Raw genomic sequence first — 16,847 nt, forward strand, 5'->3', positions numbered from 1 at the left:
ACTGGCATGTCTCTCTTACCTTTGGATTCCAGAAAGCACGCACAGTCATGAATAGTTAAGAAGCAGGCTCTTCTCATAGGATAAGCAAACTCCGCTATGAGTAATAATGAGAAACTGACGTGTCCTCACTTCACTTGCAGTTTTGCGCTACGTCACCGATTTTGATCCTGCCCCAAAAATCATTTTAAACCTGGAAAATGAAATTAGCTGACAAAAGCTCAAAATTATCCAGTTTCCCCCACAATTAAAGCTGACAGGTGCTAGCATCGTCTTAACTGATGCTCAACACACACAAATCTGTTAAAATCTCAAAAAAGTACCCGAGGGTTTCTTGAACCTTTAATTACTCGCACTTGCTTCCCTCGCCATAGTATTCTACCGTGACGTAGTGCATATGAGATAAATGACGTCAGTACGTAAAAGCCGGTTAGGATCTATTACTGAACCTATACCAAATTGTCTGCATCGCGGTGCACCGAAGAAACAATACGTTTAGACACCCCTAATATCAAATAAACCTTTGATTTTGGATGAGATCAGTCACAAATAATCTTTGTCCAGCACTAGTTTAAATACACTCTACCGTGTACTCTTATATTCACTCTCAAATACAAATTTGAGTCTGACAGGGTAGCGGAAAAATATTAGTTTGCTCTGGTGGAAGTTAGTTAATTTGCCCCTTAAAAAGTAAAGATAAAAGTTTCCTAAGATAAAAAAAAATTGTTTGATAAAGTAATGTACTAAAGTACAGTAGTGACATAAAATAGTTCATGTTGAAAGCTGAGATTCACTCTAATGTACAACTAATGTATCACTCTTTCAGTTAATGCGACATGCTGAATCATTCACACTGAATCAGTAACTCAGTATTTACAGTCATTCATTCATTCATTCATTTATTCATTCGCTCACTCACTGAACGATTCAAATTGCTCAATATAAACCTGTAACTTGCTTACTCAATGAAGAATCATATATTCAATAATCAATTTATTGATTCAAATACTCATACATCCATTAATTAACTTGAATAACTCACCTGTTCATATATTGTATGACTATTTTGATTAATCTTTAACTCACTTTATACAGTTTTGCCATTCAAAAAAAGAAGGAAAAAATAATGAACAGGCAAAAAGTAATCAGGCGTTTATCAATGTGAAACAAGTTCAGAACATCAGTTCTGCTTGGAGTCAGTTCAGTGAGTGTTCATTTCAGTTTCAATATGAACATGCGTGTTAATGGATGTGATTCAACAGTAGAGCAGCTCTACTGACCCCAACTAAACAAGCCAATGGATCACTTATTCAGTTAACTCAACACACAGAATTATTCACTCACCGAGTCAGTAATGCATTCAGTCATTTATTCCCCAACTCACTCACTCGCTTGCTCACTTACTGATTCATGGAGTGAATCATTTACTGTGTTTTTCAATGTAACTTAACGAAGTGATTCAGTCATATTTGTTTCAGTCACTTATTAGTTTATTCACTAACTTGTTTTGACATTTTTGTCACTTACAAAATCAGTAATAATCGTAATCAACTCCTACTTGTTCACTGATTTATTCATTCAGTGATTCATTGTATCTCTTAATTTCTGATTCATCCACTCACCCGTTTACTGAATCTGCTCATTTACTTCTTCACATTCCCTCGTTCTCACAGTTTCCAGCAAGATACACAGACAAATGCAGCCAGGTGTTGAAAATTCTGGCTTCTTTCAGAGCTGTAATCATCTTATAGATCCAGCACATCGGGTGAGCCGATGGCAGAGGGTCATATCTCTAGAGCACTGTCATCCACACACAAAGAGCTTTAAAAAAGAACTGGAGAGAATAGGAGTATTTAGCGCCACTCAATACAGAACGAGCTTGTGTGATTTCTGTCCCAAAAAGGCCTGTCCAGCCCCTGCCATCATTATTTGCTATTATTATTATTATTTTCTGACAATTGATTTTTCTCTCACCTTGGTTTCAAAGCACAAATTATTTTCGACGCGGGTTCTCTGCGCCTCTGTTTTCTCTGTTGTATTTATGTGATGTTCTGTGTCAGCTGGCCTGTGAGAGACGCTAGTTAAAAAAGCTCGTCTGTTGTTTTTTTCTCCTTTTCATCTTTTCCTTTTTATGTTGCTTTACTGGTTTGATCTTTATTGTGTGATTCAGAGTTTGAGAAGTTAATTTGAAAGCGTAGCTTGCAAACATCAAACTGCTATTGAAATTAACTAATTAAAAGTAGTTGAGCTACAAACTTCCCTTTTGAGAAAGTAGCTAGTGCAACTACAAGCTACTACATTAGCAGCTGGTTTTTAAGCTAACAAAAAAGTACTTACATTGAAATTGTTTACAAAATGTAGAAGACAAAAGGGTGTTTATATATCTAACACAAGCAGTGTGTGTGTGTGTGTGTGCGTGTACGCGTGTGTACATGTGTGCATGCGTGTGTGTGTGTCTATTTAATGTTGAATCCAGATAAGTAAACATCAACTTTGAAGTTATCTTTTCATTTTTTTCCAGAAGTGTAACTGGTTTAAAAAAAGTGTTTAACTCTTATTTGTTCATTCATTCGCTCACTCACTTACTGATTCCTATAGTGATTCCCACACTCACTTTCAGTCATCATCAGTGATTCAGTCATCCATTATAATGCTCAATCAACAAATTACTTTTTGGCTTAAAAAAACTCTGATTCACACACTCAATCCATCCATGAATCCATTCACTGATCCATCCATCAATCTATAAATCCATCCATCAATCTATTAATCCATTCATCCATCAATCCATTCACCCATCCATCAATCCATTCACCCATCAATTAATCTATCCATCTATCAATCCATCCATCAATCTATTAATCCATTCATCCATCAATCCATTCACCCATCCATCAATCCATTCACCCATCAATCAATCTATCCATCCATCAATCCATCCATCAATCTATCCATCCATTCATCCATCAATCCATTCACCAATCCATCCATCAATCCATCCATCAATCACTAAATCCATCAATCCATCCATCCATCCATCCATCCATCCATCAATCTATCAATCCATTTATCCATCCATCAATCCATTCACCAATCCATCCAACAATCCATCAATCCATCCATCAGTCCATCCATCCATCAATCCATTCATCTATCAATCCATCCATCCATCCATCAATCCATCCATCCATCCATTAATCTATCAATCCATTCATCCATCCATCCATCAATCCCTTCACCAATCCATTCATCAATCCATCCATCCATCAATCCATCCATCCATTCATATATTCATCAATCTATTCATCTCTCCATCCATCCATCCATCCATCCATCCATCAATCCATCAATTAATTTCTATCCATCCATCCATCCATCAATCTATCAATCAATTTATCCATCCATAAATCCCTTCACCAATCCATTCATCAATCCATCCATCCATCCATCCATCAATCCATCCATCCATTCATCTATTCTTCAATCCATCCATCCCTCCATCTATCCATCCATCCATCAATCCATCAATTAATTTCCATCCATCCATCAGTCCATCCGTCCATCCATCCATCCATCCATCCATCCATCCATCCATCCATCCATCCATCCATCCATCTATACATCCATCCATCCATCCGACCATCCATCCATCCATCCATCCATACATCCATCCATACATCCATCCATACATTCATCCATCCATCCATCCATACATTGTATGACTATCGTGCTTCAGTGCTGTAAATTAAAATGTTTTGTTCTGAATTCTCAACAGCCATTACTACTTTTCTTATTAATATCAATAGTGCATATATTTTATGGAAACTGTGATCCACTTTTCAGGATTCAACATGATCTGTTTTGAATGATTTAGTTAGTAATTTATTTACACTAGTCAGAAAGATTTTCCAACCATAACCTGCTTTACTGACGTAAAGCTCAACTTCTTTGTAACCTTGTTCTTAAAAGACAGTGTTTTCAACCAATATGAAGCAGAACTTGAAATAAGGTTGCTAAGAGTTGCTAAGAACACTGCCTAAATGCCTATTTGGACATTAGTGAAAAAAAGAAAGAAAATCATTTGAGAGCAAGTAATTCCATTTTGATTAAAATTTAAAAAGGCACATTTTCTTCTGTGCAATAACAGGCACCATTGAAATTGCTTACTATAAGAGCAGGAAAGATACATTTAGAAAGTAATTTGGCTCAATTTAGGTTTAATTTAAACTAGCATATCCTGTGTTTTCTTCATTCTTAATTATCCTTTCTCTTTTCCTGTTTTCCAGCGCTGAAAGATGACCGTTTTCAGATGGTTCTTTTTACGCCGAAGCTGGTCCGCATCACGTTGACTAATGTAAGTGTGTCAGACGAGGGTGGCTACTTCTGCCAGCTCTACACCGATGATACACACCACCAGGTGGCGACGCTGTCGGTGGTGGTGCCTCCGGAGGTGCCCAGCGTGGAGGTGAAGACAGAGGCGGTGGAGGGAGGAGAGGTTGAGCTCACATGTTTGTCCCTGCGGAGCAAACCTCCAGCCACACTGCGCTGGGTTCGAGACCGCAGAGAGATCCCTGGTGAGTTTAATACATGTGAAAACGTCATAGAGATTTACTGTAGACACATTTATAGGAGTTTACTTTTGTTACAAAGCAGTGTTTAGAGAACTTTCGGGGCTCAGTGAAAATGTATCAAATATGTAGTTTATCCTTAATAAAGAGATGCATTGGGACCTTTACAATAAAAAAATGACTGTATTTAAAAACAAAAAGTACAATATATACACTGTAAAACAAATGCTAGTTTTCACAAAATTCTTTCATATTGTTCCTACACAAATAGATTGTTTAAACGTAATTGTTTTTACAAATTTAAGTGGATTAAACATAAAAAATGAAGTTGTCCAACAAAATTCTTAATAATCGTGTTGTTTCAACTTATTTAAACTAAGTAGTTTGAACAAGCAGCAAAAATCTTTTTTATTGTAGGTTTTCAATGTAAGCTTTATTCATTAAATTATTATTGATATATGTTTAATCTAAATATTAAAACTAAATTACAAAAACAGTTTATTTTGTAACTGAAATGCTAATATAACCAGTAAAATGTAAACGTTTTTATAAACAACTCAGAAATATTCACTTTTTCTGTAGTGCTGGTTCCAGAAGTATTTTTCCTTTTTCTGTTTTCACAGGGGAATCTTTTTTAAAAGACTCCATTAAAGTCTTATAAGCTTCAAACCCAACCAAACAGCTACAGGGAAAATCACAACATTACCAACTTTTATTTGAAGCAAAGAAGTTTACAAAAACCTAGACCAAAGAGCACAGAATTTCAGTTAGGCTTTTCATTTTGTCCTTGCTCTGGGTTAACACGAAAGTCCTTTTGAGAGGAATTAGCAAAACAAACACTGCTACATTTCACACAACATTCATAATAACTCATCATACATTGTGAAAAATTCTGGTGTGCTGCGTCTTTTCTTACCAAGAGATCCAGATTTTGTTTTGAGGTCAAGGCCACCTCGTTCATCCAGTCTCTGACCACGTGTTTAGGTATAGATCTAAGCATGACTGCTGTGTTCATGTATTTGTACCAAACCTAACACACGGACAAAACATGACAGGCTGTAATCATGTGTGAAAACTCCTTAAAGGATTAGCTCATCTAAAAATTTTCATTTGTACAGTAGTTAATTTACTCACCCTTAAAACATCAAAGATCATCAGTAGAACATCAAAGATGATTTTTAAATAAATCAAAATCTATTGTCCTTGGTGATTAGTATAATGCAAGTCAATGGAGACCCTGTCTGAGATTAAAAATAAACACATACAAACAACTCCAAATCAGTCCCTGTGGCTCCTGCTGTACACTGAGGCCTTATGAAGCTTCTGTTAATTATTCCATCATATGAATTATTAGCTTTAATCATAAGCTTGGGTAAACAGTTCTCTGCATGTGTACACGTGTAGAGAATGTGAGTTTCTGGTCTCTTGAGTTTTTGGTTTCTTTTTGACCTTTTCTGCAAATTTTGACAAACATTCTTATTATATTTTGAAATATCTTATATGCTGATTTTCAAATATGTGTAAGAATAGGTATTTATTCATATTAACAGCTTAATAATAAATGGGTGATAAGTGCTGCTAGATTAGCCTGTGCTACAGTGGAAAAATCAGAGCTGCTGGATTTTCAACATGTTAATTCATCAACTTTTCCCGAAATACATGAAAGTAGTTTGCTGTTTAGCTGGGGGAAGAATAGTAATCATTTCAGTAACCTAAACAGTGTGTATCTGTTTAAAAATAATAATTACTGTCATCTCCATAAACATCAGCATGTAAATTACCATGTTATGTTTAGCTAGTACTTACAGTGCCTATAGAAAATCAATACACCCCATTAAAATAATGACTTTATTTGTCATACATCCTAAAATCAAATCACATTCAATAACTTTTCCAGCCTTTGAAATGTTTTTGTAGCCATCTCCTAACCTGTGCCTTTTTACAACTTTATCCCAAAGGTCATTTGAAAGCAGGGTGTAATGTGAGTAAAGGTAGAGATTTTCACATGGTATGATGCTTTTCTGTAGGCACTGAATGTGTATTGAAACATTTGAAACTTAAAATAAACATTATTTGTTTGACAACACTAGGCATGGGCCGGTATAAGATTATGATGGAATGAGAACCTTGGATAAAAATATCACGGTTTCACGGTATTGTGATTACTGCTCTAAAATATATTCTTTTTCAATGTCCGGGTTAAAAACTAAAATTTATTTATAATATAATATTATATTATATTTATTTATAATATAATATTATATTTTATTTAGAGAAACATTTCAAATTTTTTGGAGCAGTAGCTAAGCATGTCAGGCTAAATCATTCAAATGAATCATTGACTTCTGCAGTCTTCATTTGTTTTAAAAACACAGATTTCTTTTACAATTTAAAATGGCGTCTTCTGCTGGAGATACTTTTGTCCTAAAAAAAAAAAAAAACATAAATAAAAAATAATACACATACCTTAGGAATGGTATAGCCGAAAATGGTTACAGTTTTAAAACCTTGACTTTTCCAAACCGCGATATACCTTGAAAACGGTTATCTTCCCATGCCTAGACAACACTGATACATTGGGATTTAAGGCAAGTCTTTTTATGGCTCGGCTTGAGCCAACATGCGAAATCAGATTTGAATTTAACAGTGATCACGTGATGCACTGAACATTCTAATCACATCAGTGTGTTCGCACAATCCAGGGACGAGCCAAGACTGATCACACCTGTGTGATTGTATGCATCAAAGCATAAAGCAAGTTGTAAATAATGTTACATTTCTTGCACCGACTAATCATTTTGCTTAATAAGACCTCAGTGTATAACCAGGAGCTGCAAAATTATTTATTTTAAAATGGGTTTAATTTTAATCCCAAAACATTGTCCTTCGACTTGCATTACACAAATCACTAAAGATAACAAATTCATCTAAATCTTCATTAGTCACATACTACCTACTATCTTCAGTGGCCTAAAACAGGTAAATTAGCAGTAAATTAAAACTTTTGTATGAATAATCCCTTTGTTAAATCATTTTAAATTTTTTACTTTTTATGTTCTGAATTTGTAAATAGCTGAATTTAAGACATTTCAAAAAATCCCAGGAACCTACTTTTTATTTATTCATCCCTTCATTCATTTTCTTTTCGGCTTAGTCGTTTTATTAATCAGGGGTTGTCACAGCGGAATGAACCGCCAACTTATCCAACATATGTTTATGCAGCGGATTCCCTTTCAGCCCCAACCCAAGACTGGGAAACACCCATACACTCTTGCATTCACACACATACACTACTGATTCAATTCACCTACAGCACATGTCTTTGGACTGTGGGGGAAACCGGAGCACCCGGAGGAAACCCACATCAACACGGGGAGAACATGCAAACTCTATACAGAAATGCCAACTGACCCAGCCGGGGCTCGAACCAGCGACCTTCTTGCTGTGAGTCTATTGTTCTACCCACTGTGCCACCGTGCTGCCCCATCTACTTTTCATTTGCACATATACTCCAAAATGCATTTAACAGTTCCACTTATATCTATTTTTAGTCTGAAAATGCGGTTGAAATGCTTGCACCGTTGAGCCCTGCTACACATGCACTTACAAACACGAACAAGCGCATAAGCACACGCGTAAACACAAAAGAGCTAACTTAAAAATGTAGAAATCCTCCACATATGTGCATGTTTGCTTTGTCTCTCTGTCAGACTGTCTGTCTTCATGGTAAATGTCATGCATTTGGATTAATCTCTCTGGCAGCCAGAAAGAAAGGCTTTGCTCCTCTCCCCCATGTGTTTGCTCATTGGCACATTTTCCCCTCTATTGCTTTATGTCACTCTATCGAATTTCAAATGCATCTGTCCATCTGGGTCCCTTCAGATGTGTGTGGAGGAGCGTTTTTTTTTGTCGAATACACCCCACATACACACACATGCAGAGAGAACTGAATCCAGGTGCTGCTCCAATCTGTGCCTTTATTTCTGTTCTGTCAACTCTACCTTTCCTTTCCTGCTTTCTCTCCCTTTCTTTTTCTCACTGCCATCACATTTGCTCTATCTCTTTGTTTCAGCTTTGCTTTTCTGGGTTCCAAGCAGGGGGAAAAAAAATCTTGGAGAAAGAGAATGACAAAGACGCTGAGAAAGAGAGGCAGGGAAGAAAGTTCAGGGTGAGATTGTAGGTTTGGTGCTCTATCAATGTTGCTGGAATATAAAGTCGTGAGCAGAAGTGTCTGTTTCTGTGCGACAGATTCAGTAAGACGGGTTTCAGATCAAGTTTAGACTTCTGAGCCAGTCGGTGTTCCGCTTCAGTGAAAATAATTTAAATGTCAGTCTGATCAAGGTTATTGCAGCAAGATCACACAAGTGAGAGTTCTATAAACAAGTTCTTGTCAAGTTACTTGTTTCAAACCACATTTCCTGTTACTTCAGCAGGTAATGCTTGGACTGACATTTTTCCCGGAAATAGCCGAATGCAAGAACACAGAGCTGTGCAAAACTAGCAACAGTATCTGAGTTCATGTCAGATTGTTGGGGGAAGGTAACAATGCATGATGCTTTATAATGTTCAGTTTGTTGACATTAGTTATTGTATTAATAACACTGAATAATATATGGTAATTATTCATGAAAATTTAGATACATTCAGGGCTCGACATTAACTTTTCATATCACCAGCTACTGTGGCTAGTAGTTTTTCATCATTACTAGCCATTCGCCATTTTCAATAGCCACAATTTTGTTGTTGGGAAAATATATATTTTTTATGCATAAATTGAATGCTAAAATTACTTTATTTAGATCTTGTGTTATGTCCACATGACTTCATTTCAGTTTATGTGTTGTTTGTGACTTTGCTGTATGAGCTTGAGCAAATCAATTATTTCACATATCATTTCAGAGCTCAACATTAAGGATGTACCCAATTTTCCTCTGGCCACACAAAAAAATAAAGAGATCAGGAACTGGTGTGTGTGAGGTACATGATGGGAATTGTACTCATTAAAGTGCTATGTGTGTTGTCTCCAATGATCTGCAAATGCTCGATCGCTGGTGATCGTGACAATTTTGTTTCAAGGCAGATTCAAAGGTAACTCGGTGAAAAACTGAAAATGTCAAAAGAAGCTTAGAAGAAGGTTGTCTATCAGGCCCGGATTAAGAATTCAGGGGCCCCTGGGCACATTGTCTTGTAAGGCCCCCTACCCGGCCGCACCCCTATAGTTGAATTTAAAAAATAAGATGAATGTAATACTTTTTTAATAAAATGAATCTATAACTTGTATAATTTAAATAAATGATATATAGTACATATATTTTTAGTCTACAAAGATTTTACTTATTTTTTAAAGCATTGAAAAAAATAATAATAAAACTAGTGAATATATATATATATATATATATATATATATATATATATATATATATATATATATTTATATATATAATTTTTTTAAAGGGTATTTTTTAATGTATAGCTTCTACAAACTTAAATAGCATGTTATTGGCATATAACACACAATCCCTCTCCAATCCAGTTCTATGAATCTGAGTCTTTCATAATACACACTAATGATTTACTGTCTCTCACTTCCTCTTCCTCTATTTTCTCTACTCTTCTCGTGATGAAGAGCAGGCAAACAGCATAGATCAGCTTGATTATAAACCTAAAAGTATCCGAAATCACACACACTATACCTCTTCTCTCATGTCTCTCTCCTCTTCATGGCCTTTCTCTCCTTTTTCAAATCTAAGATGTTGCTAACGTTTAACACCAGGTGGAAAATAACTGTTTATAGAATATTTTACACATAAGAAATAGGCTAAACCTGATTAAATACCCACGAGGCAATTGTGACTTTATATCATGTTTCCTTCATATTAAAAATATATATATTTCCAATCTGATGTGTAATGGGGAGAGAAAAAGTAGCACGAGTTCAGCAGATGGTGGATTCGAACTCGGTTAATAATCGATCGTGTCAAAAAATGTTGCCGTGCGAGGTACAAGGTACGCCACTCATGCTGACATATGCCACACTCTTTACTTATCTTGTCTCTGTCAATCAGACATTGATGCGCAGAAACCATGAATATAGCTTATTCCAACTAGGTGCGCTGTTTGCCTAAAAAGACACTCCGAAATTGGCTTTTTTCCTCCCCTCGCAGGGGCCACAAGTGTGCACGGGCCCCTGAGCCTGTGCCCATAATACCCATTGGTTAATCCGGCCCTGTTGTCTATGGAGACTAGGGTGTTCATTTGTGCATCCTAAAACTCCACATTTATAACGCCTCTTAGTCGCTGACATTATCTTTTGCAGGTATGGTCACTAATGGACAGGGCTTTCCCTCTCCAATGACATGTATTAAGGGTGAATATCAATCAACGTGCTTCTGCAGACTGTTTTTATCAAGTGTGATTATAAAAAATTTATTGAATGATTTTTTACCATTATAGGCTGGATATATTCACACACTTTTGCCACACAACTGTGTTTAAACCTCTCATGAAAGTGATTTTTGGCATAATAGGTGCCCTATAAGATATATTCATTAAGATATTAAGATATATTTTTGAAAGTTTTAGTTACATACATTAGCTGTTTGTCTTTTACATATACAAGTACAGTGAATTAATATTGTGAAATATTAGTACACATTAAAATAACCGATTATTAATTTTTATTTTATATTACTGCAGATTTTTAACATTTCAAGTCAAACATATGCATTTTTTAATTGCTTAATGTAAAATGACTAAACATTAATTTAATCATAATTAAGCCTACATTATCCCTACAGTAACCCTACAAATTATTACACTAGATCATCTTTTAACTAATGATTTAAAAAACAAAGTTATACTTTATTAATAGTAACATGGATTATTAAATACTAAAAGTTTAAGCACCACGGTGATTATGTCTATTTATAGGCCAAGACAAAATTCATCTTCAACCTGCTTTCCTCAACAAAAACCCAATGGGAGTTTTATTATGGCCTTTGGATTATTGCTAAATATATGCGATAAAAAATGTTTATAATTTTTGAAGTCTTAAACAAATTGCCAGATCTACAAAACTAAACTTAAATTAGGCTTCTATAAATGGACTACACTGCAGTCGCACCACTTCAACATCACCATCATTACTTGTCCGTCTACTCTTTCAGTGTTTATTTATTGAAAGCTTGACTTTGAATAGATTGCAAGAGCACAATTATAAACACAATGGACTAAATATGGACTAGAGACAACTTCTATAGTGCCGTTTAGCCTCTTGTTTTTACAAGACAAGAGAAAGCTTTACAACATTCACAAGGGGGTTTTACTGATGTATTCTTAATACCGTAGCAGAGATCAAAAGTGAAATTGTTATTTTGAGCTTACGTTTACCACAGACCACCTTTAACCAAAAATACTCCATTCCTGCAGAACTCATTATATAAAATACATGAACTTCTGTAAGTGTCATTTGAAAGTTTATGAAACTTCTCAGAGCTGCTCATTTCAGAAATCATTTGTTTCTATGGTAATAATCATAACACTAAAATAAAAGCTCTATTTGTGGTTTTATTGTTGATGAGAAAAGAATATTAAATCGCCACAATGCTTCACCTTCAAATGCTCTTTCTATATAAAACAAAGTATAACGCTATGTAGCCATTGCTATTCTTGTTGTTCTGAAAGTCTTTTAGTCAAGTAAGAGTTTTTTTAAATACAAGTTTTACAAGTTGGAAACCGGTAATTATTGTAATCCTGATGTATCCCTCATAAATCTGTGAACTCTGTTTGACCTCACTCTCTATCGACCTGCACTTTCCTCCATCTGTTTCATCACCCGTTTTCTGCCCTTCACCGGCCCCTTGACGTTTCGTTTTCATCATCAAATTAAAACTTAATAGTCTCGCCAGGATAATAGAGCCTGTTCTGTGGTTGAGAAATCGATGTGTGGAAGGTGCATCTAATTCAGATGGCTTGAAGTAATTGGGGCGAGAGTGCAGTGCTTTTGTACCAAAGGTATGCAAATAATGTCTGGCTGAAAAGTAAACACACATTGTCACCCTTTTATTTATGAATTGTTGAGTTTAAAAATATTGAAATATGAAAGAGAAAAATATGAAGCGTTCAGATGCAAAATCCTCTAAATCCATATAAATGCGCATTTTCCATCAGGCTCCTTTGATTCGGTTCAGAAGTTTCATTTTATATTTAATGAAAAGGTTACTAGCTAGTAAATAAAATACTTTTTTTATGTCACTTTAGACAATTCTTTTGTTTTTAACAAGGTAGGTGTTCTTTTGTGCCAAAACCAGCTAAATACACTTGTGCTTTTTTTGCAAAAACTTCTAAATACACCTATTGGGACAAGACAGTGTAATTAGTTGAAAAATCACTAACGATGCAATTAGAAATTATTTTACCAAACATAAAACGCATTACACAAACCACCTAAAATGAAAAATACATAAATCTGTCAAGTAAGTGGCAGTTCATTCCACTGTGATAAACCAGGGAAAAAGCAGAAGGAAAATGAATGAATGAATGAAATCTGTCTAGAAAGTGCCTTAATCAATTACATTAAAACTGACATTAATTAAATCTTAACAATCTGTTGTCATTTCTGATATTTGGGATTAAGATTTAATGTAAGTAGAGCAATGTAAACATTGCAAACATTTACATTTATTCATTTAGCAGACGCTTTTATCCAAAGCGACTTACAAATGAGGACAAGGAAGCAATTTACACAACTATAAGAGCAACAGTGAATAAGTGCTATAGGCAAGTTTCAGGTGTGTAAAGTCTAAGAAGCAAAGCATTAGTAATGTATGTTTTTTTTTTTGTTTGTTTGTTTTTTTGGTACATGGTAAGCTAAGCATGGTAAGCTAAGCTTGGTAGATTCAAATAATGTTGTGTAAAACATTATGAAACATCAATATCTGTGCATTGTCCATTAATATAAAAAGCTTATTAGACGTATAGGTATTATGAAGTAATACAAATAATGTGTAGTTTTATACATTATATTTATTCTTTTTTTTAAAAATAGCTAAAATTAACAAATAAAACACAGGGTAGGCCTATTGGGCCAAAAGGGGATGCCTCTCAAGACACTTTTAGAAGCTGCCATTCTTTCATTCTTACCATACTTAAGGTCTTGGCCTTTGTTTATCCTCATAGCATCCAAGATAAAAGAACGGCATCTTAACTCTGTGTTTCGTGAAATGCAGTTGCCGTTTAATGTACGGTAAACCGGACTCATTCAAATTAGCGTCGCTGCACAAAAAAACGTTATGAATGCATGCTAAAGTTCCGACTGTACATTGTTTTCTTTTTCTTATAATGCACAGAGTTTTGAGGTAAGGGACGTTTTCATGTGCCATTCATTGACAGTCAGACAGACTCATGCAGTTCATCAAACTCCGTCTTTTAAAATCGAAATCGATAGCGGAATAAAACAGTCTCCTCATAAAAGATGGCGTATCAGCGCACTGCTACATTGAAAACATATGATTCGATTCACACCTTCTAATTAGTTCTCAGGATATAGCTTGTTGGATGATTAGAACCAAATCTATTTGTTGATGGTGTACTACGTGCAGGGGCGTAGTGTACATTATAAAAGTGGGTGGGGGGACGGCTATATGAGATCATACGTTCATATAATTATTAATCACCTGTTTCTAAATGGTCTGTCTCTAAAAGTGAGGGGGACGTATCCCCCCCCGTCCCCCCTGGTTGCTACGCCCCTGACTAAGTGGATATATATATATATATATATATATATATATATATATATATATATATATATATATATATATATATATATATATATATACATACATACATACATACATACATACATACATACATACATACATACATACATACATACATACATACATACATACATACATACATACATACATACATACATACATACGCACGCACGCACGCACGCACGCACGCACGCCCACACACACACACACACACACACACACACACACACATATATATATATATATATAAGCAATTTCATGCAAATGTCAACCTTCCCATGAAAAAAATTTTGTTTTCACCAAAATATGGAAACCGTTTCTATGGAAAGCCATGAAATATTTTACAATGCTTTAAAAAACTCAAAAGTCTCTGTCATTGTTTTCAAACTGTTATATTTTATTTACCAAAGTCACACAAGTGGCAATTTCACATCTGTCACATCCATAACGGAGAGACATATTTTATCTATATTTTATTCTATAGAGAGACATATTTTATCCTTTTGATGATCATTATCATTATTTCTTTTGGGTTGTGCAGTTTAATTCACTGAATTTCTACAAAGTATGTTGTATACTGTAAACTTGCAGACTTTTTTGGTCACATCCATAAAGAAAGTCTATTTTCCTCATTTAAAGTACAAAACTTGTTTACAGATTGATATTTTTCTGGTTGCGTAACTCTGTGATCAGTTGTTTTAGAAACTATAAACAGATGTTTTACTACAAATATCACATCCGTAACGCTGGAATTTCTCATATATATATATATACTTTTAATCAAGTGAAATATTTTTTGCAATATTTCATATCTTGAGTGAGTTAAGTATCTGTCCCCTACAGTGAACACCATGTATCAGTGGTGTAAAATGTTACTGAATAGAACTGAATTGATTGCTTGGTTTCAGACAGTTTTCATTTTGTAAATGAAAATGGCTTGAAACAAACAGAAACTTAGTAAATAGTCTGGTGTGTCATTAATATGACTGAATATGCACTCTGATTCACTCATTAAATGAATGCACAGCACAATCCAGCGGATTATAGTTAAAATTGATATTGCTTGGTTTTCATCTGTTCAACTACATTTTAGTCTCATATTTTTGTCAACGATTTCGCACTGTTTATGAGCAGATGAGAGTGCATGCATTCACAGTTTTCAGTCACATTACTGGAGCAGCATATCTGTCACGTTTTTGTTTGTTTCAAGCCATAGGCACTAAACATTTTTTCCCATTTCTCATTGACGAAACTAACACATACAAAAAACATTATGAGATAAGTAATATGAATACTTTTGCTTTTTTTTTTTTTTTTTTTTTTTTTACAAATATTCATGCGCACACACTCGACGGCAATCATGCACACATGTCCCTGTCCTATGCCTTTAAATTTTTTTATGTGGCCGAATAAATAAGTAAATAAATAAATAGCACTGAAATAAATAGCACTGAAGACTATTTAGTAATATTGATTTTTAATCAAAACCATTCAAGTTTAAATTATATCAGAATGTAGAGTAAGCTAAACATAAAGCAGAATTTGAAGGCTCAACAGGCACAATATACATAGTTTTCTTTCACAGAAAAAAAAAATTGAACACTTTACTTAAAGGGGAGTTCATAAGAGTGTCATAAAACCTTTATAATCATGAATTGGTATGTCATAAATATATAATTTATTTTAAACATGCTTTAGACAACCTTAATTAAGTGCTCATTTTAAATGCAAAGATTTTTAGATCTGTCTGTCATGAAAACTTGACATTACCAAAACAACGTAACTTGTCATAAACCCATCATAAACATGATTGTTGTGAGGCCATTATAATTGTGTCATTAATTTTATATTAGTGTTGTTAATTTTTTTGAACCTCAACTACAGTGTTACACAAAAAAATTACAAGTCAAGACAACAAATATTTTTTATGTTGCTTTAATCTATTTTAATAAGTTAATCTGATTAATAACTTAATAAGTCAATCAAAAAATATATATTTTGTTATACAAAGTTTAACCTAATATTTTTGACAGTTTAATTAATGTAAGTTGAGATGGCTAGAAAAGGTATTTTCATTCAACTATAAACAGGGTGTCCATGGGGTCTTAAAAAGTATTAAAAGTTGATGAATCAATTATGAGAAAATGAAAGCCCTTAAAAGGTTTAAAGTCTTAATCACGTTTTTACGAGGTCTTACATTTTGTTCAAGTATTGTCCAAAGTGTTTGACTTCCATAAATTGAAAAGCATAAATATATTTATTTTCCTCCTAATATTAACAACGGGTTGCTCAATCCATGCAATTGGTTCGGGCCGGGGCGCTTCCGGCCAAGCTCTTTGTCTGGGTGAGGTCACATAATTTGTGACAAACGTGGGAAAATTCTCTGATGCTCTCCACATGTAGCGAAACCATAGAGCGAAACAGACGACAAAATGGGAAAATGTAAGTTTGCGCACTCCTGTTTAGAGAAAGATGAGTTTAAAGTGGCTAAAGCTTGTCGCTGAAA

General features: G+C 34.6%; 1 protein-coding gene across 3 annotated transcripts in view; it reads left to right on the forward strand.

The window, feature by feature from the left end:
- cadm4 (cell adhesion molecule 4) overlaps window positions 1-16,847 on the forward strand; it is a 301,336-nt gene that overhangs the window by 233,744 nt on the left and 50,745 nt on the right. For all 3 annotated transcript variants that reach the window (XM_056474922.1, XM_056474921.1, XM_056474923.1), the window contains exon 3: window positions 4,284-4,571. In XM_056474922.1, coding sequence (XP_056330897.1) covers window positions 4,284-4,571 — 288 coding nt within the window. The remainder of the gene's footprint in view (window positions 1-4,283; window positions 4,572-16,847) is intronic.

Source organism: Danio aesculapii, chromosome 16 (genome assembly GCF_903798145.1).
Source record: "Danio aesculapii chromosome 16, fDanAes4.1, whole genome shotgun sequence".
Taxonomy (NCBI): domain Eukaryota; kingdom Metazoa; phylum Chordata; class Actinopteri; order Cypriniformes; family Danionidae; genus Danio; species Danio aesculapii.